At 44.6% G+C, this 23,750-nt stretch overlaps 1 protein-coding gene across 2 annotated transcripts in view; it reads right to left on the reverse strand.

Moving 5' to 3' along the window:
• pawr (PRKC, apoptosis, WT1, regulator) overlaps positions 1-23,750 on the reverse strand; it is a 156,618-nt gene that overhangs the window by 42,426 nt on the left and 90,442 nt on the right. For both annotated transcript variants that reach the window (XM_068050107.1, XM_068050106.1), the window contains exon 3: positions 5,629-5,745. In XM_068050107.1, coding sequence (XP_067906208.1) covers positions 5,629-5,745 — 117 coding nt within the window. The remainder of the gene's footprint in view (positions 1-5,628; positions 5,746-23,750) is intronic.

Consider the following 23,750-nt stretch of genomic DNA (forward strand, 5'->3'; position numbering starts at 1 on the left):
GCACATGCACAGATGGGCTCCTGCTCTCTGCGCGTGCGCTGCATTCCGACTTGCCAGGACTGGTTAGCGCATGCACCGATGACTTCATCGCGTGACGTGTGCATCTTTGCGCAACGCACCTGGTTGGCCTCTGCGCATGCACTTTACACATACAGCAATGCAACGCCAATAGAAATTCACGCATGTGTCAAGCTCTGCTCCTCCTCCTCCGCTCTTTCGGCTGTTCCGCTGCCCCCCTCGCTGCTCTCTCCGGCCACTCCGCTGCCCCCCTCGCTGCTCTCTCCGGCCACTCCGCTGCCCCCCTCGCTGCTCTCTCCGGCCACTCTGCTGCCCCCCTCGCTGCTCTCTCCGGCCACTCCGCTGCCCCCCTCGCTGCTCTCTCCGGCCGCTCTGCTGACCCCTCGCTGCTCTCTCCGGCCGCTCTGCTCCCTCCACCCCCCACCCCCGTCCCCGGCCCACTCCGCGCCCCCCCCCAGTCCCCGGCCTGCTCGCCTCCCCTGCCATCCCCAGCCCGCTCGCTCGCTCACTCCCTCCAGCCATTGTGTGCTACCATGTGTTTAGGTTGCCTTCGTGTGATTATTTGAGCAGCGCCATCTTTAATCCTGGCAGCTGCCTGACGTCGCAGACTGTGACGTTTTAGTGGCACAGGCTGCATTTGCGCATGTGCCACTGCAGCGCCGCCTAGTGGTAGTGCTGTCAGCAAACGTAGCCGTAGTATGAAGTGAGAAATTCAGTATTTTCCCCTTTAAACTGCTCATTATACTTGGTTTTCGTATACAGTTTTGCTGCGTCATCCAGTGAACCTGGCTTCTCAAAAAAGGAATCACAAATATCCAGGGAGGTCGACAGTGGCAGATTCATTTACTGACCAGAAGCCATGCACAACATCAAGTCCATGCATTCCAGACAGATTTATTTTCTCTCTTTTACCACCCTCCTCGGTTCTTCAAAATGTGATAATTAAATCTTCTCAACGATGAACCTCCAACAGTGCAGCACTCCGTTAGTAATGCACTGGGAGCATCAGCATAGATAATGGGTTCAGTTCCCTGGTAAGACTTGAACCCACAAATTTATGACTCAGAGATCAGGGTGCTACCAATACTGACACCAAAAGGGTAACAGAGATCTGGTGCTCTGGTGCAGGAATATCTCCCTTATAACATAAACTGCTGCATAATTGTAAAATGCTTTGAAAGGAGACATCTGTACATATTACTGGTGTTTTTCATTCACCCATTAACACTATAAATCACTGGTTATAAACAGTCCAGGATGGGACGTTTTATTTCAAACTCCCCCAAATGCGGCATCGAGAAGTTACATATCAGTAACCGGAGTGTTATTGCCAGCTTACCATTCCTTTTTTTAAAAATTCAGTCTTGGAAAATGAGCGGCACTGGCAAGGCAGCATTTATGGGGATGATGAGCTGCCTTCTTGAACCGCTGCAGTCCATGTGGGGTAGGTAGACCCACAGTGCTGTTAGGAAGGGAGTTCCAGGATTTTGACCCAGTGACAGTGAAGGAACGGTGATATAGTTCCAAGTCAGGATGGTGTGCGCCTAGAGGGGAACTTGCAGGTGGTGGTGTTCCCTTGCATCTGCTGCCCTTGTCCTTCTAGGTGGTAAAAGTCACAGGTTTGGAAGGTGCTGTTACATGACGCTTGGTGCGTTGCTGCAGTGCATCTTGAGGATGGTACGCACTGCTGCCACTGTGCGTCGGTTATGGAGAGAGTGAATGCTTAAAGTGGTGGATGGGGTGCCGATCAAGCAAACTGCTTTGTCCTGGATGGTTTTGAGCTTCTTGAGTGTTGTTGGAGCTGCACCCATCCAGGCAAGTGGAGAGTATTCCATCACACTCCTGACTTGTGGCTTGTAGATGGTGGACAGGCTTTGGGGAGTCAGGAGGTGAGTTACTCGCCACAGAATTGCTAGCCTCTGACCTGCTCTTGTAGCCACAGTATTTATGTGGCTGGTCCAGTTCAGTTTCTGGTCAATGGTAACCCCAGGATGTTGATAGTGGGGGATTCAGCGATGGTAATGCTGTTGAACATCAAGGGGAGATGGTTTGATTCTCTCTTGTTGGAGACAGTCATTGTCTGGCACTTGTGTGGCATGAATGTTACTTCCAGTTATCAGCTCAAGCCTGGATGTTGTCCAGGTCTTGCTACATGCAAGCACGAACTGCTTCAGTATTTGAGGAGTTGCGATTCCTGCTGAACATCGTACAATTGTCAACGAACATTCCCACTTCTGACCTTATGATGGTGGAAAGATCATTGATGAAGCAGCTGAAGATGGTTGGTCCTAGGATATTACCCTGAGGAACTCCTGCTGTGATGTCCTGGAGCTCAGATGATTGACCTCCAACTGCCACAACCATCTTCCTTTGCGCTAGGTATGACTCCAACCAGTGGAGGGTTTTCCGCCTGATTCCCATTGACTTCAGTTTTGCTGGGCCTCCTTGATGCCATACTCGGACAAATGCTGCCTTGATGTCAAGGGCAGTCACTCTCACTTCACCTCTGGAATTCAGCTCTTTTGTCCATGTTTGGACCAAGACTGTAATGAGGTCAAGAGCCGAGTGGCCCTGCCTTGGCGTCAATGAAGTCCTGTCACACAAGGAGGGAATCTTTACAAAACAGTTGCTCCCCTCGCAACATGGTAACAATATGGCAGAATGTACCCCACCCTTTTGACCAACAATATCTCATACATAAAAAGACAAATCTACACAGTGTTAAGGGTCTGAAGGTTGAAATAGTATCCTGAAAACACTACAAAAAACTTTGTTCCAATGGCACTATTTCGAAGAAGAGCTGGCCAATATTTATCTCTCGTGCAACATCACGAATAAAAAAACTATCAGTTATCTTCTTGCTGCTTGCGGAATCTTGCTGTGCACAAACTGGCTGTGCCTACACTCCAAAAAGTACTTAATTGGTTGTGAAGCACTTTGGGATGTCCTGAGATTGTGAAAGGCACTATAGGAATGTTTCCCTTTTCTTTACATGAAGCCCTGTGCTTCAGAGACGCAATGAAGTGCTATATAAATGCAGATGGAGATGATTGAAACATATAAGATCCTGAGGGGTCTTGACAGGGTGGATATGGAAAGGATGTTTCCCCTTGCGGGAGAATCTAGAACTAGGGGTCACTGTTTAAAAATAAGGAGTTGCCCATTTAAGACAGAGATGAGGAGAAATGTTTTCTCTCAGAGGATCGTGAGTCTTTGGAATTCTCTTCCTCAAAAGGTGGAGGAAGCAGAATCTTTGAATATTTTTCAGGTAGAGATAGATAGATTCTTGATAAGCAAGGGGGTGAAAGGTTATCGGGGGTAGGTGGGAATGTGGAGTAGAGGTTACAATCAGATCAGGATGCTCGAGGGGTTGAGTGGCCTACTCCTGCTCCTAATTTGTATGTTTGTTTGTTTAAAAACCGGTGTGAAGTTTATACCTGTAGCCTCATGTATCCAGATTCAAAGATCTCAAACATGTGAAGTAGGCGCCGGATTTTACAGTAATTAATGAGAACAGGTTGGAAAGAGGGAATATTTGGACTTTTGTCAGGGAGAAGCTGTGGACAAGATCGTCATAACATTTGCCTTTCTCAGTGTGTAGTCCATATAAATATTTTGCTTATTCAGCTGGACAAGAAACACTCAGTAACTTTATACAGAGAGAGAGAAACTTCCTTGCCAGGTTTTATTTAAGACTGCTAAGGGATCCAGTAAGAGTATGAATTAACCACAGCTAGCTAGAAATGTTATCACACGCATAAAGAACAATATATACAACAACCGTACACGTATAAATATCTTGTAAGTATTGGCCTTTCTATTACCAACCACCAATTGAGCAGTTTATCTAAGTAAGGACATTCTGTCCCACCTAAAGCACTTTTCAGACTGCTTCAAACTTACACAGGAACAACAGCTGTTCTGAGGAGTGGGTTGCTGTTTGTTCAATTGGTGAGGATCTTTTACATCGCGTTTACAACAAAGAAACAGGCCATTCAGCCCAACAGCCATGCCAGTGTTTACCCGACACGAGCCTCCCCCCAGGCTTCTTCATCTCACCCTATCAACATATCCTTCTCTTCCTTTCTCCCTCATATGTTTATCTAGCCTCCCCTTAAAGACGTCTATACATTTCACCTCAACCACTCCTTGTGATAGCGAGTTCCACATTTTCACCACTCTCTGCATAAAAAGATGTTTCTCCTGAATTCCCTCATGGATTTATTAAGGACTATCTTGTGGAACTCCCTCCCAAATGGAAACATTCTCAACATCTTGTGCAAACTCATACAGAATTACATAGAATTGACAGCACAGGAACAGGCCATTTGGCCCAACTAATCTTTTCCAGCAGAGATTTGGAAACAAGGTTCATTCATACTTTACAACAGAAGCCTCCCAGTCTTCCTGCTTCACTGGCTATGTATCGTGGAGCCTGGAGACACAATATAAGGTTTAAATCAATGTTCCAATTAACTTGCATTGATCTGAAGATCCTGTTCCGATTTAGGATTCATCCATTAATGAGGCATCAGCTGAAGTGCTGCATCCAGTTCTGGGCACAACACTTCAGCAAGATACCAAAGCCTTGGAGAGGGTGCAGAGGAGATTTACTAGAACAATACCAGGGATGAGGGACCTGAGTTATATAGAGAGACTGGCAAAGCTGGGATTACTCTCCTTAGAGAAGAAAAGGTTAAGGGGAGATTTAATAGAGGTGTTCAAAATTATGAAGGGTTTTGATAGAGTAGAAAAGTAGAAATTGTTTAAACTGGCAGGAGGGTTGGTAACTAAATGACACAGATTTAAGAACATTCGCAAAAGAACCAGAGAGGGAGATGAGAAGATTTATTTCCATGTAGCGAGTTGTTGTGGCCTGAAAGGAGGGGGAGATGGTGGTGTAGTGGTAATGCCACTGGACTAGCAATCCAGAAGCTAATACCCTGGGGATATGAGTTCAAATCCCACCATGGCAGCTGGTGGAATTTAAATTTAATTAATAAAAATCTGGAATTGAAAGCTAGAATGGTGCCATGAAACTATCATTGAAATCAATCACTGAGTGCCGTAAAAACCCATCCGGTTTACTAATGCCTTTAGGGAAGGAAATCTGCCGTCCTTACCTGGTCTGGCCGACAAGTGACTCTGAAATGCCCTAGCAAGCCACTCAGTTATCAAGGGTAATTAGAGATGAGCAACAAATTCTGGCCTTGCCAGTAGCACCTACATCTCATGAAAGAATAAAAAAGGCGCACATTCAATAGCAAGTTTCAAAAGGGAATTGGGGAAAGAGCAGGGGAGTGAGACAGATTGAACTCTTTCAAAGAGCAGGCATGATGGGCTGAATGGCCTCCTTCTGTGCTGTATGATTCAATGAGGCAACAGCACTGAAAACAGGCTTTTGCAAACTTCCATGCAAATAAAACGTAAACTGGAAATAATAAATACAAACTCAAAACGGAGTTCAACTACCAGCACTACGGTTATGTGGCTCCTAGTCTGGACACCATTGCATTAGTTTAGAAACCAACTATAGTGTGGGTCAGGGCACCATTATTCCAGTAGCAAAAAGAAAGAGACGGTGAATAAACTTTACAAAAAGATTCTTACGTTATATGGGCTGCTTGCATCTGATGTAATGGACTCATTCTGGATCGTGTTCTGTTGAGTAAGGACATCCTCCCTCTGGTGCAGCTTCTGTTCTGAATGCTCATCATCATCGGGGCTCTGGAGGAAAAACAGCAGAGAGACTTTTAAAAGTAATCCCTTTTCCAAACAGAGTTCACCAATGCATTTGAGTCAAATGCCCCCATATCAGACGCATCTCCCTCTACTTCTATTCCATTAAGATGGTAGACCCAATCTCAGAAGTGCACTCTCTACTGCACCAATTTTGGGTTTCCAAACCAATCATTCCAGAAGTTGCAAGTTAGGACCCAGGGGAGTGCAACCGAGGGTCCTCAATCTATCATATTCCCTGACTCACTTTATTCCCTCTTCCTGATCAAGGGTGGGGTTTCTCACAGATGCTCTGAGCTGTCAGGATTAACTGGAGACCTTAAGGCAGCATGCAGAGTTCCCCAAAATGGGAAGGAGGAAGAAAGGACGGTGAAGGGGAAGAAGGGAAGAAGGGACAGAGGGTTAGCTGTGGTTCAGTGGTTAGCATTCTCATCTCAGTCATCAGGTCATAGAGGCGTACAGCATAGAAACAGGCCCTTCGGCCCACCACGTCCATGCCGACCATAATGCCTATCAATACTAATCCCACCTGCCTGCATTAATTCCACATCCCTCTAAGCCTTGCTCATTCAAGTACCTGTCCAGATGCCTCTTAAAAGTCGCTACTGTTCCTGCCTCCACCACCTCCTCAGGCAGCTCATTCCAGATACCCACTATTCTTTGTGTGAAAAATTTGCCCCTTTGATCCCCTTCAAACCTCCTCCCTCTCATCTTAAATCTATGCCCTCTAGTTTTAGTCACCCCTACCATGGGAAAGACTCTGGCTATCTCCCTATCTATTCCTCTCATAATTTTATATACCTCTATCATGTCCCCTCTCAGTCTCCTTCGCTCCAGGGAAAACAGACCCAGCCTATCCAATCTCTCTTTATAACTCAAGCCCTCCAAACCAGGCAACATCCTTGTGAATCTTATCTGCACTCTCTCCAGCTTAATCACATCTTTCCTGTAGTGCGGCGACCAGAACTGCACACAGTACTCCAAATGCGGTCTAACCAATGTTATGTACAACTGTAACATGACGTCCCAACTCTTGTACTCAATGCCTCGGCTGATGAAGGCAAGCATGCCATACGCCTTCTTCACCACCCTGTCTACCTGTATTGCCATTTTCAGGGAACTATGTAGTACTTGGTTCAAGTCCCACTCCAGGGCTCAAACACAAAAATCTGCACTGACATTCCAGTACAATTCTGAGGGAGTGCTGCACTGTCCAAGGTACCGTCTTTCAGATGAGACCATCGCACCATAGAAAAGTTATGGCACAGAAAGAGGCCATCTAGCCCATTGTATCAGCGCTGGCTGAAAAAACTAGCCACCCAATCTAATCCCAGCTTCCAGCACCTGGTCCATAGCCTTGCAGGTTACAGCACTTCAGGTGCAGGTCCAGGTCCGGGTACCTTTTAAATGTTAAACCAAGGCCACATTTGCCTGCTTGGGTGGATGTAAAAGATCCCGCGCTGCTATTGCAAAGAAGAGCAGGGGAGTTCTCCCCAGTGTCCTGAACAATATTTATCCCTCAACCAACATCACTAAAACAGATGAACTGGTCATTATCACAATGCTGCTTTGGGAGCTTGCTGTGTGCAGACTGGATGCTGCATTTCCTGCATTACAACAGTGACCACACATCAAAAAAGTACTTCATTGGCTAAAATGCGCTTTTAAGATGTCCAGTGATTGCGAAAAGCGCTTCATAAATGAAAGTCTTCCTTTTTCTTTGTAAGGGAGGGAGGCTCCCAATATATGTATGATCAGGGTCTGTTGTAGAATTGCAGACAGAGACTGATTGCTGTGATTAGTTAGCACCTGCATTATCGTTTTATCATAGGAACGGCAGGAGGCCTTTCAATTAGATTATGGCTGATTCATGAGAGTACCAGGATGGATAAACGGTAAACTTGATGGAACCTGGTCTTTGTTCGTCCAGCAATTCCCACGTTTCCATTTCTCAAACACAACAATGAAGCTCCAACTCAATTTTTTTTTTAAATAGAAGAGATAAAGCTTTTGTCCGAATGCAATGGCATGAGAGCTTGACTCGTAAACATGGAAACTATTCTAGAAAATGGTTGCCAACTCCGATTGCATGCTTTCCTGGAGATGTCATCACATGACCTCCAGCCTGCACCCATCACACCCCCTCACTTCTACCACTGGCCACTCAACAAGTCCATCCTCATGCTGCCCCGCCTCCCTGCACTGATTGGAAAGTGAACAGACTGTCACATGATTGACAGTCAAGAATAATCCAGTCAAATAGCCTTTGTTCCCCCATTTCCAACACTTTTATCACTGATCAAAAAAAGTGCTCAAAGGAAATGAAAATAACATTTTTTTCAACCTGCCAAGAATCAGGTATATTAATTTCGCCACATGAACATTAAATTTCAAATTGTTGCTGGGAAGAAGAGAAGGCCTGTTTATAAGGGGTTGCCAGGCCCCTGGCTGGAAAGACATTTTTGCATATTAACAGACAGTATTTGTAGACAAAGGACCATTCCCTGACCCACCCAATACACAAAGTCAGAAGTGGTTATACCAATCATGTGATTACCCTGCTGGCCAACTTGGGGAGTTTTAAATTCTAGAGACAGTGTTTGAACTGGCAGAAGGCAGTTTTGCTCCTGGACTAAGACGATCTCTCTCCTGTCTGCTCTCATCTCTTTCTCACCAGCTTTGGAATCCACTGATGACACATGAACCCCAAGAGAGAAAAGTCTCCTACAGTGAACAAGGTTTAAGAAGAATACTGGGCCCCAAAGAAAAGCAAGATCTACCTACAATCAAGGACCCTACAGTGAACTCAAAGAACTGTAACAAAAACACTTCAGATATTGCCTCAAACTTTTCCACTTTATTTTTCTTCTGCTCTTTTCTGTCTCTATTTACATGTGCGTACTAGCGTGGGGTGCGGCCTGTATCCATAGGTGTTAACCGAATTAGAGTTTTTAAGTTTAAGTTTAATAAAATTACAATCTTTCTTCTTTAAACCTAAGAAAACCTGTGTGTTTGTATTGATTTCTTTGCCTTATAATTGAGAAGCGGTGAACAAGGATTCATCAAGGGGAAGCTAAAAACACAGTGTGTTTAAAATTAAACAGTACAGTACAGTAAGACCAGATGAAGGCTGAAAGGGAACCCCAGACCTCTTTCTCACTGGGTCGCAACAACCTCGATGATGTTTCTCTTGGATGTTGCTCGCTGTGTCCTGGAGTTTAGTCTTTAATTCCTGGAGGCTCCAGGAAAATCATAGGAAAGGGTGGGAACTAGAGGCCTACTACACGACCTGAACCCGACGGGACCCGACAACATGTGTCGGGTTTGGGTCGGGTCGAGCCCATCTTCCGGGGCTGGCTTTCAGGCTCGGGTCGGGTTGGGCTGAGTCCAGGTCGAGTCGGGTCGGGCCGGACACACACGGTTAGTGCTCTGCTGGTTAAGTATTAAAAATTTAAAAAACTTACCTGAGCAGGGGGTCCAGGGCGAAACTGAGTCTACGCAGTGAGCGAGTGAAGTCACTATGACGTCATCGCACATGCGCTGCAGTGTCTTGCAGGTTCGGTGTCAGGAAGGTAAGTAAAGGGATGGTGGGGTTGGGCCCGGGTCGGGTCGAGTGGTGGTGGGTTCGGGTCGGGTTGGGCTCAGGGTAAAATCAGAGGGACTCAGGGCGGGTCGGGCTCAGGTCCGCTGTGGTTCGGTCAGCTTCTTTTTCCTGACCTCAAGCAGGCCTCTAGTGGGAACCCTATCGTATACTGATCATTCTGTATTTTATTACCCTAAAAAGGTAACGTTGATTTTTTTTGCGGAGAATAAGACACAAAAGGCTCAGATGTAAATTGGGAATGTAAAGCGAGGCAATGACACACAAACTGAATTTCTTCACCCACTGCAGCCCCTCATCCCCGATAGCAACAATTAGTCAATTATTCCATTCATACCACAAAGCTTTTGTGGTAGAATAAGCATTTTACAACTGTAAAGACTCTGGCCAGAGTCAAGTTTCACATTACAAGCTGCAAACAACAATAACCCATCCTGGTCACAGGGTCAATCTTTGTGATTTGAACAGTTCAACACAAACTGGAAACTTTCCCACTATCACTTGCCAGCATCCAATCAGGGAGTGCGGATAGCCATTGCTAATTCTGGTTGGATGCTTCCCTGGAGGTTTCATCACATGACCCTCCTGCCTCCACCCACTCCCGCCATTGGTCGCTGGACACGCCCATCCCTGCAGCATTCCACCATCACACAGCAATCAGAAAGCAAATAAGGCTCTTTATTAGCCAATTGGATGTTTCTAGATCATTATTCAAACAGCTTTTTCTTCAATAATTTTATAACCAGTAAATCAAACTGTTCAAACCTTTTTTGCCTTTTTTAAAAACACTACAGCCAAAGCCTTGCAGGTTGATGGGTAAATTGGCCATTGTAAATTGCCCCTAGTGTAGGTAGGTGGTAGGAGAATGGTGGGGATGTGGTAGGGAATATGGGGTTAATGTAGGATTAGTATAAATGGGTGGTTGTTGGTCGGCACAGACTCGGTGGGCCGAAGGGCCTGTTTCAGTGCTGTATCTCTCTATGACTCTATGACTATATTGTTCTAATGTCCCTATGATGTTTCTCCCTGGATGTTGCTCGCAGTGTCCTGGAGTTCAGGGTTTAACACATGGAGACTCCAGGAAGGTTGGCAATCTAAAGGATGAATCTGGCTTTCCATATTAAACACACAAAGCCACTTTCAACAGTGCCTATTTTGACCGAGAGCTGAAACAAACAGAAGTTAAAATCAGCTTTGTGTTCTTTCACCTGAGAACCAGAGGGCCAGAATGAAGTTAACACATAAAATTAGGAGCTTTCCGTGGAGAACTGGAATAAAGGGGGGTGGAGGTTATGCTACAGTTGTATAAAGTTCTGCTTAAAAACCATTTAGAGTAACTGTTATCGGTTCTGGACACCGCACCTCAAAGGATAGTCATGGAGAAGGTGCAGCGCAAATTCACCAAGATGATTCGCAGGCTAAAAGGGTTAAATTATGCAGACAGGTTGCATAGACTGGGCTTGTATTCCCGTTGAGTGCAGAAGATTAAATGAGTATTCTTACTGATGTGTTTAAGTTGATTAAAGGGTTAGGGCAGAGAGAGAGGGAGAGAGAGAGAGAAACCCTGCGGGAGAGTCCAGAACAAGGGGGCATAAACTTAAAATTAGAGCCAGGCTGTTCAGGGGTGATGTCAGGAAGCACTTCTTCGCACAAAGGGTAGTGGAAATCTGGAACTTTCTGGATTTTTGTCAGGTAAGGCTGTTAAGGGTTACAGAACCAAGGCGGGTAAATCGAATTAAGATACAGCATGCTGTAATTGAATGGTGGAAGAGGCTTGAGGGGCTGAATGGCCTTCTCCTGTTCCTATGTTTCATGCATGTTTACCCTATCCATGAAGATGGTTCACCAGCCTCCTCAAACATTCGGAACACTAACTCTGTGGGAGGGAAACAAAAATTTAGTCATTTTCAGGAAGTTGCTCTGGAGAAATTCCTCCCAAATACCTAAGGCAACCAAATAAACCCCAGGAGACCAGTTACCCAATACCATGTCAGCAGACATACTGAACTAAACCCACACCACATCTCCCAACATTCTTATGAACACTGGACCAAAAAGAAACACATTTCTGGTTTGTTGCAGTTCGAGCAAAAAGGAATCTGGATGTTGAAACACATTTTTCCAGGAAGGATGATCCACACCATGATTACAGTTTGTTTCACATCACTCACTGAACAGGGCACGCAATTCAATCTTCTGCAGCAAATCTTTGGAATTCTCTACCCCATGGAGCTGTGGATGCTCAGTCGTTGAGTATATTCAAGGCTGAAATCGCTAGATTTTTGGGCACTAAGGGAATTGCGGGATATGGGGATCAGGCAGGAAAGTGGAGTTGAAGTTGAAGATCAGCCATGACTGTGCTGAATGGCAGAGCAGGCTCGAGGGGCCGAATGGTCTACTCCTGCTCCTGTTTCTTATGTTTTTATGTAAATATTGAACTTCAACTAAAGAACTGATCATTTCACCAATTGGTTCAACAAATCCTTGAACATCATTACATTTCATCAGATATAATTTTTCAGCATTTTTGTGAAATTGTTCCTGCTCCTTCATCACAATCCATTGAATTACTTACAGAAATTAAAGGCTTTATCACAATATATCCTTCAATCTAAGTTATACTGGAGTCTCACTGTGAAGAGTGTGCAAATGCTCATTGAATTTCAGCACTATTCAAGACCACAAGGCATTCCAATGTTGCTTTACAGGCAACGAAAGGGCAGACCTTCACATCTGGGACCAATACTTCAATTGAACTCAGCACAGAAGGTGCAAGATTTAAAGCCATTGAATAAAGAACAAGGGCGGGGAGGGGAAAACATTTTTATGCTGAGAGTTGTTGTGATCTGGAATGCGCTGCCTGAAAGGGCAGTGGAAGCAGATTCAATAGTATCTCTCAAAAAAGAATTGGATAAATACTTGAAGGAAAAAAGCATGCAGGGCTATGGGAAAGAGGAGGGGAATGGGACTGACTGGATAGTTCTTTTAAAGGGCCAGCACAGGCACAATGGGCTGAATGGCATCCTTCTGTGCTCTATAATTCCAGGAAAGGACAACGTGCCACCTAAACAGGGCAATAACTTGTGTTTTGAGCTGGGAAAGAAGTGGAGAGAAAAAGTGTAGTTTAGCATTATCGCAGAACAGTGGAACAGAGAGAGGCAGTGTAGTGACAGTCAATGCAGTACTGCAGGAGTTCATTAATATTGGAGGCGCTGTCTTTGGGATGTGATGTTAAACTAAGGCCCTGCCTATCTGAACCTGCAAGATGGATTCATCAGTTTATGTCTGATATGTCGTCACTCCCTTTCGTTAACCAGTCTGCCAACAGGAGCTGGTTCATTGCCCTATCTCATTATCTCTGCTCAGAGATTGACCTTCAAGTGTTTCAGCTGTTAACTCTGGCAGTATCGTGCGAGATCCTGTGCAATTGTTCTACTGATCTGACTGGTTCTTCTGCATTAACAACCAAATAAGATAGTATGGGAATAGGAGAGGAAGCAAATGAATCGTAAACCAAAATCCACAGGAGAGAAAGGGGAAATCTTTGTTTTGTGGGTGATAGTTTCAACCAAAGAATAAGACAGAGGTCAGCGAGAAGGCATTTTGTTCATTCTCTGGAACAGGGCAGAGGACTTTAAATGGTATATTTTGTAGCTATGAGGCAGAACTTAAAAGTTTGGTCAAAATGCAAAACCCTCTTAAGAGTTGAGATCAAAACCCATGTTTGTTGTTCATTAATTATAGTTTTGTTTTGGCAGTTAGTAGCAATGCAGATTACAGTCTAAACAATCTTGTGTTCAAATCCCTCCACCTCCACGGCCACACCTCTCCCTATCTCTGTAACCTCCTCCAGCCCTACAACCCTCAGATCTCTGCGCTCCTCCAATTCTAGCCTCTTGAGCATCCCCGATTTCCATCGCTCCACCACTGGCAGTGTGCCTCGAGCTGCCTGGGGCCCCAAGCCCTGGAGTTCCCTCCTTAAACCGCTCCATCTCTCTCTACTCCTTTAAGATGCTGCTTAAAACCTACCTCTTTGACCAAGCTTTTGGTCACCTGACCGATCATCTCCTTATATGGCTCGGTGTCAAATTTTGTTTGATAATCGCTCCTGTGAAGCACTTTGGGACATTTTACCACGTTAAAGGTGCTATATAATTACAAGTTGTTGTTTGTTGGTGACAAGATTACTCAAAGATTCTGCCCCTCCCCGCACAATGCAATCTCTGCCTCACTGCATGCGATGGTCAAAGCCACTTATTTGTTATTTTCTGCAGAAAAATAATCGTATGGAATTGCAGAGCTTGATCCACAGAATGACAGAAAATTGCTGAAAACCCCATGGATTGGAAAGGGAATTTGACTTCTTCTGTTACCTTGGTTCAACTGCTCTGGAAACGATGAAACAGGAGAAACCGGCAGAATGTGATTGTTTGGTAAAGATAGAACTCAGGCATTCCTGCAGAGTTTCAAAGTGATTCAATGCCAATGATCAGGTCATGAGTGAAGAGAAATATCATTAACTCGCGCCTACTAACCAGGTTATCGGAGTAACGATCCACAGTGTGCACCATCATCGTCTACAATTCATTATTTCACATTATGATCCTCTAGAGCCCACAGCACGGACACATGCTATTGGCCCAACTGATTTATGCTGCTATTTATGATCCACACGAGCCTCCTCCCAACCCTCTTCATCTCACTGAATCACTCCAATTCTTTTCCCCCTCATGTACTTACCTGGCTTCCCCTTAAATGTATCTTTGCTATTCACTTCAACCACTCCTTGTAGTAGCCAGTGATACAGGAGGACAGTCAGCCCCAGACTGTCATCCAATGGCTCCTGTTGGATAGTACACACATTGATTTACTATTTGTTCATGGGATGTGGGCGTCACTGGCTCGGCCAGCATTTATAGCCCATCCCTAATTGCCCTTGGCTTGCTAGGCCATTTCAGAGGGCATTTAAGAGTCAACCATTTTGCTGTAGGTCTGGAGTTGCATGTAGGCCAGACCAGGTAAGGACATCAGTGAACCAGATGGGTTTTTAAACAATTGATAATAGTTTCATGGTCACCATTAGACTAGCTTTAATTCCACATCTATTAACTGAATTTAAATTTCATCATCTGCCGTGGTGAGATTTGAACCTATGCCCCCAGAGCATTAGCCTGGGTGCTGGATTACTTGTCCAGCGACATGACCATTACACCGCCACCTCCCTACAATGGACAGGAAGAGGCTCAGTCTCAGAAAATAGCCTGACAAAAAAAGGAAGTCTTGTATTCAAGCAGTCCATTTCATGACCTGAGGGAAACCCAAAGCACTTTTAAGCCAATGAAGTACTTTTGAAGTGTCACTGTTGTAGGAAACGCAGCAGCCAATTTGCACACAGCAAGATCCCGCAAATAGCAATGAGATATTGACCAGTTAATCTGTTTTTACAGTGATGTTGGCTGAGGGATAAATATTGATCTGAGCAGTGGGCACAGTTTCCTTGCTCTTTTTTGACGCAGTGGGATCTTTAACATCCACCTGAAAAGACATGTGGGGCCTCAGTTTAACATCTCATTTGGAAGGCAACACCTCCATCAGTGCAGGAATGCCTCAGCCGTGAACCGGGAGTGTTGGACTGGATTACGTGCTCCAGTCTCTGGAGTGGGACTTGAACCCAGAACCCTGTACTTCAGGGGCAAGAGCACGACTGACTGAGCCACAGCTGAGACGTCAACCCTACCCGAGCTTGTGTGTGAAAAACAGAGACAGGCAGACACCCACTCCAACCCAATACAAGGCTGTGTGTATTCAGGAGGCAGGAGTACATTTGTAAAGACAAACAGGAACATTATATACTCACTAATTAAGGAAACTGGTCTTATTGTGAAAAACGACAGGGAGAGCTGAGAAGGCAGTTAATAGAAGGCAGATTGCTGGCACAATGCTTATAAGACACTGAACTGTGTGAAGGAAATATCATTCAAGAAGTTTATAATGGCACGACGAGCCCAGTTTGTAATACAACATAAACAATCTGGCCAGGCTCGTATTTTCCACATTAAACTCAGTGTAAAGAAAATACTGGATGAGAAATATTTCACAAAGACAATAACAACCTGTATTTATATCACAATTTTAACATAGTAAAATATCCCAAGGTGTTTCATCGGAGTATTATGAACAAAATTTGACACCAAGTCACAGAAGACAATATTAGAACAGGTGACCAAAAGCTTGGTCAAACTGTGAGGTTTTAAGGAGAGTCTGAAATGAAAGACAGAGAGTTAGAGAGTCGGAGAGGTTTAGGAAGGGAATTCCAGAGCTCAGGACCCAGACAGCTGAAGGTCCGGCAACCAATAGGACGTGGAGAGAGTTAGGCCGGAATTTTACCAGCAAGCAATGCAGGTCCCGGGATCAAATGCGACTTCTGAGCCCGCAGAGGCTAACAGTAGGACTGGGGCAGCAAATTTACCAGCAGTGGCCAATTAAGAGACCATCACCAGGACCGCCGTCCAATTAAGGATGGTGGCCTACCTCTCTAAGTTGCTGGGCCAATCAAAGCTTGGCAATGCCACTATTAGAGGTAGCCATTGCTGAGGCTGCAAGGAAAAGGAGTGGGTGCCCTCGAAGGGCCGGTATGTCAGTCACAGATGTGACGGAGCCAAGTAGGCAGGCCCCGGCAATTGGAGGGGAGAACCCTCCAGTGGCAGTGTCCAGGCTGTGGGAGTAACCATTTCCACCAGTGGGCCCCTCATGGGCCATAGAGCCCTAGACTCATCACGCTGCGCGGAGTTGTTCTGAATCTCATCAAATCCTGGCAGCCTGGTAAAATTGGATTACTTGGCCACCTGCCTCTGGTCAGTGGGCGTCCGAGCCACTGCCGTTCCCGTCACTGGAAGTATCCCCTGGCAATGGGAACACGTCAGACTTTTCTCCCGATGCCATTTTACCACCCCATTTGCCTCCCTGTCCGTATCCAAAGGGCTGGGAAAATTCAAACAGCAGAATTCTGCATGAGCTGAAGTTTACAGGGGTTGGGGACGGGGGGGGGGGGGAGGGGGGTGGTGGCAAAAGGTGGGTGGGGGGGGGCGTGGTGAAGGGTAGGAGACCGACAGGACAACGTTGGAATCATTGTGTCTTCTTCAAGATATGAAACTTAGAATGTTTTTGTTTTCAATGGTCTTCTGGGAAGGTGTGTAAGGTCAGGTTAAGTGTGGTCTTGTGACAATGCTGCACCTGTTGGCAGAAGCTCCAATTCCTACTGCCCTGTGCCAAACCTCTGCTGCCATTTCTCCGCAATGTGGTTGAACTGGTTTTCCTTTCAGTCCACGAATACCATTCCCCAACCTTAATCAACTCGTTCAAAGCGCTGAAAGACAGACTGTTATATTTCTATTTTCGTCATTGAACTCTACTCTGAGATTTTATCGGTGGCTGTTCAATCTTTAGATACATTTTATTCCTCTGCAAAGTGTGTTTTCACACCACCTTGTGTTTCTTCAGAGAAGTGATAAACATAAGGTGCCCACTGCCGAAGGCCAAGAATACCGGACACCAGACCAGCAGCACTGCGACATGGGGGAGGGGGGAAGATGTCATCGTCACCACATCACACACACACATCACATCTTCATAGGCCTCCTATCAACAAGCCTGTGCGTAGCCTGCAACTAAACAGTAATTAACATGCAAATCAACGAGTAAATACACAAGCACAGACTCCTGCCAGTGTTTCACTGTGGCAGAGCGGTAAGTGTCAAGTACAGGGACAGTCCTGCAACTACCATTTGATCCCAAAATAAAAATACCGGACATAAAGGCAACCGGTACCGGACAGTGACAAACCAGTTAAAACCCGGACAAATGGCCACCCTACATAAATACTATGCTGTACAAACCCAGATCATCAATCCGATTCCCAACGCACAACAGCACTGGGAACATAGTGAAATTCCCTCCCTCCCCCCATGAACTGGATTGTGGACCTAGACAATCACTTTCAGTATAGGGTCACAATTACACCCTGCAGCTCTACTTCACATGCTACCAACACAATGTGAACATCTACCCTGGCAATCCCATTACATTTTTAACGTTTCAATGAGTTCACCTCTCATTCTTCTAAATTCCAGAGAATATAGGCCTAGCCCACTCAATCTCTCCTCATAGGACAATTCCCTCATCAGGGGGATCACTCTGGTGAATCTTTGTTGCACTCCCTCAAAGACAAGTATATCCTTCCTTAGGCAAGGAGACCAAAACTGTACAAACAAGTATTATAACCAAAAGAAAGATGACATTTTAAACCAGTTTCCACTGACACCTTTCCCAGGTGCTGAGTAATTTATAGCAAAAATATTTCTAGAATGGCGCCAACTTTTATTTAAGTCACCTGTAGTCCTGCATACACATGTTACTCACAAACTAAACCTCTTTCTCTTTGCATCCTGACCCTTCTCAATAATGTTCCTCAGCTAGAGGAAGACAGACATGCTGCTAATCTTTGGCATTTTCTGTTTAACTTTGAGCTACCCTTCAGATTCAGAAACCTCCACAAAGAGATTTAAACCCAGTTTGATTCACAAGGCAGACCATATTTTAAGAGTATATGGAATTTCAAACAACCTGTTTTAACTAATCAAGATGCGTGCCAGGCCTTAATTACTCTTTTTGGACAACACCCTAGATTAGTATTTCCCGACCAGTTCCTTTCAGGCAACTCTCCATAATCACAACACAAGTATTTCCTTTTGTGGCTCGGCAAACAGATAGCTTCACAATTCCAAAAAATAATACCTTTTATAGTCACGGGTCACTTTGCTCACTTAGTATTACGTAGAATTCTACAGCACAAAAACAAGCCATTCAGCCCAGCAAGTCCATGCTTGTGTTTATGCCCCACACAAGCCTCCTCCCACTTCACTTCATCTCACCCTCTCAGCATATCCTTCTATTCATTTCTCCCATGTGTTTATCCAGCTTCCCCTTAAACGTATCTATCCTATTCACCTCAACTAATCCCTGTGGTAGTGAGTTCCACATTCTGACCACTCTCTGGGTAAAGACGTTGCTCCCAAATTCCCTACTGGATTGATAAATGGCTACGGCCAATTACTGGTCTCACCAGCAAGTGGAAAACAAACATCTTCTCCAAATCTACCCTATCAAACCCTTTCATAATTTTAAAGACCGCTGTCAGGTCACCCCTCAGCTTTCTCTTTCTAGCAAAAAGAGCCCCAGCCTGTTCGTCCTCTCCAGAGAGGGTGCAATCTCTCAGTTCTGCTATTATCCTAATAAATCTTACTTTGCATCCTCTCCAGTGGCTCGATATCCTTTTTATATTATGGAGACCAAAACTGTTTACAGCTCTCCAAGTGTGGTTAAACCAAGGTTCTATACATGTTTAACAAAGAACAGTAGACTAGTCAAATGTGCATATTGAATTTTGCAGTAAAGTAGAGCCAACCACGTGACAATAGAACAGATTCCAGTTCAGAAACATTTATTAAAGACGAGTGAATCTGCCATGGCACTGCTCATGTTAAGTCAGATTATTATAAAATCATACAGCACAGAAAGAGGCCATTCAGCCCATCGAGCCTGTGCTGGCTCTTTGGAAGATCTATCCAATCAGTCCCACTCCCCCTTGCTCTTTACCCATAGCCCTGCAAATTTTTCCTTTTCAAGTATTTATCCAATTCCCTTTTGAAAGTTACTATTGAATCTGCTTCCACCGCCCTTTCAGGCAGCGCGTTCCTACACTGTGTAAAAAAAATTCACCCTATCTCCCCTCTGGTTCTTTTGCCAATTATCTTAAATCTGTGTTCTCTGGTTACTGACCCTCTGCCAGTGGAAACAGTTTCTCCTTATTTACTCTTTCAAAACACTGTCATGATTTTGAACATCTCTATTAAATCTCCTAACCTTTCTCTGCTCCAAGAAGAACAATCTTAAGCAGCGGTAGCCAATAGAAACCTCTGAATAGACACTGTTGTGGCAGCAGTAACATATTTTAGTCATTGGCCCTAACCTTAGTTGAAAGCACCAGACATATGAAAGTAACTTTCAAAAGGAAATTGGATGTATACTCGAAAAGAAAAAAAATTGCAAGGGTATTGGTTAGCTCTTTTAAAGAGGCAGCACAGGTTTGATGGCCCAAATGGCCTCATGCTGTGCTGTACCATTCTATGATAAACTCATGCAATGCAAGTAGATGTACTTTACATGCATGTAGTTACTTGACAACATTCAGTAACCAAGGAAGTAAAGCATCACAGTGATCAAATAAAACACTTACACACTCGATATCATCTTACCAATAAACACACACAAAGGTTAAAGTTTGCATATGCACACCAAGCGAGTTACACTGGCGAGGCCACATGCCCACCAACAGTGTCTATTAGTCAGTTTTTATTTACTAATCAGATGTGTCCTGTGACTTGAACTGGGTAATACTTCCCCTAAAACCACCCAATCTGAGGGTTAATTAAAAAACAAGCTCAAGTTGATGAACATTACATTGTTATTTTGTCAGAGAAATTCTGAAGATTGGAATATGTACATCAATTTCAGCGGGTATTTAGAAACACCCAGCATTTTCAGACCAAGTGTTATATCTGTTTTTTGGTTGGTTGGGTGTGGAGGACTGAGCAACGCCATTTTGGTCCCAGTGCATTTCAACTCCACACTATTTGGGGTGCGGGAGGTAGTACAGTAACAAAGTGGTAACATTACTGGGCTAGTGATCCAGAGGCCTGGTCTAATGATCCAGAAACATGAGTTCAAATCCCACTAGGACAGCTGGGGAATTTAAATGTAGCTAATTAAATAAAATCTGGAATAAAAATCTGGTTTCAGTAATGGTGACCATGAAACTACCGGATTGTTGTAAAAACCTGTCCCGTTCACTAATGTCCTTTAGGGAAGGAAATCTGCCGTCCTTACCTGGTCTGGCCTACATGTGACTCCAGACCCAATGTGGCTGACTCTTATCTGCCCTCTGAAATGGCCTAGAAAACCACTCAGTTGTTTTAAAACAATGGTGGCATTCACCACATAGACTGCGGCAATTCAAGAAGGTGGCTCACCAACATTTTCTCAAGGGCAATTGGGGATGGATAACAGATGCTGACCTCGCCAGCAATGTTCACATGTCATGAATGAATATTCAAAACCTTTACAATCATTGCTTGCACAACTCCATGGGCAACAATAGCTCCCCAGTATTTTGCCAGATAGTTCATTCTCACCAACCTCTCGGTCTAGACAGTAACAGTCAACCCATAACAGAACCAGACCCTGTGAGCAACTGAGAGCCTCAGGGATAGCAAGAGATGCAGTGCTCTAACTTGCCTGTACATCTAACATTGTCCAGCTCAACCTAGACCAAAGATGAGACCAAGGACCTTCTTGATCCTGAAAACTCATCACCACACAACACACTTACCCAATGGACTACTACCCATCCCCTCAAGATCACTCTTAGATTGTGAGGAGAGAAAGAAAGAGAAGGAAAGGGAGACAGAAAAAAAAAAGGAAGATTCTAAAGAACTTCAGCGTTCACCAAGAAAGAGGAATCTGACAACATATCGGTAGAAGTGGAGAGAGGAGAGGCAATGGATTGGGTAAAATTGAGAGGGAGAAGGCACTGGAAAGCCCAGCTATGCTTAGAATAGATAAGTCACCTGGTCCAGACGGCTTGCATCCCAAATTGCTAAAGGAAGTGGAGATGGAGATAGTGGAAGGGTTTGCCATAATCTTCCTATGATCCATGGATATGGGGAAGGTGCTAGAGGTTTGGAGAGTGACAAATGTGATATACCCTTATTCAAGAAAGAGTGTAAGGTCATTCCTAGTAACTACAGGCTAATTAGTTCATCAGTGGTGGGTATAGTTTTAGAATAATCAGGGAAAAAAATCAACAGACACTTAGAGAGGTTTAAGTTAATTAAGAAGAGCCAGCATGGATTTGTAAAGGCAAGACCAGGCTTGACTTGTCTAGTCGAATTTTTTGATGCAGTAACAGAATGTTGATGAAGGGAATGCGGTGGATGTTGTTTATATGGATTTTAAGAAAGCGTTTGATCAGGTACCACATAACAGACTGGTTAACAAAATTGAGGCTCAAGGAAGAGGAGTGTCAGAGTCCAATTAAATAAAAAAAAATGGCTTAAGGACAGAAAACAATGAGTCACAGTAAATGGTTGTTTTCCAGACTGGAGGATGGTAGACAGTGGTGCTCCCCAAGGGTCAGTGCTGGGACCACTACTTTTTTTGCTATATATAAATGACTTGGATCTTGGAATATAGAGTAAAATCTCAAAATTTGCTGATGACACCAAACTTGGAGGTGTTGCAAACAGTGAGGATGATATGAACCACCTGCAACAGGACATAGATAGGCTAGTAGAATGGGTAGACAGGTGGCAGATGGAATTTCATATAGACAAGTGTGAGGTGATGCATTTTGGCAGAAGGAATAAGAAGAGACAACATATACTTAATGGCACAGTTCTAAACAGCGTGTGGGAACAGAGGAACCTGGGGGTGCATATGCATCAATCTTTGAAGGTGGCAGGACATATTGAGAGAGTCGTGAGCAAAGCATATGGCATCTTGGGCTTCATAAATATAGGCACTGAGTACAAAAGCAGGGAAGTTATGCTGAACCTTTATAACGCTCTTGTCAGGCCCCAACTAGAGTACTGCATCCAGTTCTGGTCACCACACTTCAGGAAGATGTGAGGGTCCTTGAGAGGGTGCAGAGGAGATTTACCAGAATGGTTCCAGGGATGAGGGATTTTAGTTACAAGATTAGGTTGGAAAAGTTGGGGTTGTTCACCCTGGAGCAAAGGAGATTGAGGGGAGGTATAATAGAGGTGTACAAGATTATGACAAACATAGATAAGTTAGACAAGGATAAACTGTTCGCGTTAAGTAATGGTACAAGGTCTATGGGACACAGACTGAAGGTTTTGGGAAAGAGATGCAGGGGGAATGTGAGGAAGCACTTTTTTTAACGCAGCGAGTGGTAATGACCTGGAACTCGCTGGCCACAACGGTGTTGGAAGCAGAGACAATCAATGATTTCAAAAGGAAATCGGATGGTCACATGAAGGAAATAAACTTGCAGGGCTATGGGGATTAAGCAGGGGATTGGGACTGACTGGATAGTTCTGTGGAGAGCCAGCGTGGACTCAATGGGCCAAATGGCCTCCTTCTGGGCTGTAAATGATCCTACAACTTGCATTTCTATAGCGTCTTTCACAATGAAGTACTTTTTGAAGTGAAGTCACTGTGGTACTGTAGGAAACATGGCTGCCAATTTGTGCACAGCAAGCTCCCACGCACAGCAAGCTCCCACAAACAGCAATGAAGAATGACCAGATCACCTTTTTACTGATGAGTGTTGTGGGATATCACAGAAACATAGGAAATAAGTGCAGGAGTAGGCCATTCGGCCCTTCGAGCCTGCTCCACCATTCATTATGATCATGGCTGATCATCCAACTCAGTAGCTTGTTCCCACTTTCGCCCCATACCCTTTGATCCCTTTAGACCCAAGAGCTATATCTAACTCCTTCTTGAAAACATACAATGTTTTGGCTTCAACTGCTTTCTGTGGTAGTGAATTCCACAGGCTCACCACTCTCTGGGTGAAGAAATTTCTCCTCATCTCAGTCCTGAAAGGTTTACCCCGTATCCTTAGACTATGACCCCTGGTTCTGGACTCCCCCACCATCAGGAACATCCTTCCTGCATTTACCCTGTCAAGTCCTGTTAGAATTTTATAGGTTTCTATGAGATCCCCCCTCACTCTTCTGAACTTTAGCGAATATAATCCTAACAGACTCAATCTCTCCTCATATGTCAGTCCCGCCATCCCAGGAATCAGTCTGGTAAACCTTCGCTGCACTCCCTCGATAGCAAGAACATCTGTCCTCAGATAAGGAGACCAAAACTGCACACAATATTCCAAGTGTAACCTCACCAAGGCCCTGTATAATTGCAGCAAGACATCCCTGATCCTGTACTCGAATCCTCTCGCTATGAAGGCCAACATACTATTTGCCTTTTTTTACCACCTGTTGCATCTGCATGCTTACCTTTAGCGACTGGTGTACAAGAACACCCAGGTCTCGCTGCATATTCCCCTCTCTCAGTTTATAGCCGTTCAGATAATAATCTGCCTTCCTGTTTTTGCTACCAAAGTGGATAACCTCACATTTATCCACATTATACTGCATCTGCCATGCATGAGCCCACTCACTCAACTTGTCCAAATCATCCTGAAGCCTCTCTGCATCCTCCTCACAACTCACCCTCCCACCCACTTTTGAGTTATCTGCAAATTTGGAGATATTACATTTAGTTCCCTCATCTAAATCATTAA

Source organism: Heterodontus francisci, chromosome 18 (genome assembly GCF_036365525.1).
Source record: "Heterodontus francisci isolate sHetFra1 chromosome 18, sHetFra1.hap1, whole genome shotgun sequence".
Lineage (NCBI taxonomy): Eukaryota > Metazoa > Chordata > Chondrichthyes > Heterodontiformes > Heterodontidae > Heterodontus > Heterodontus francisci.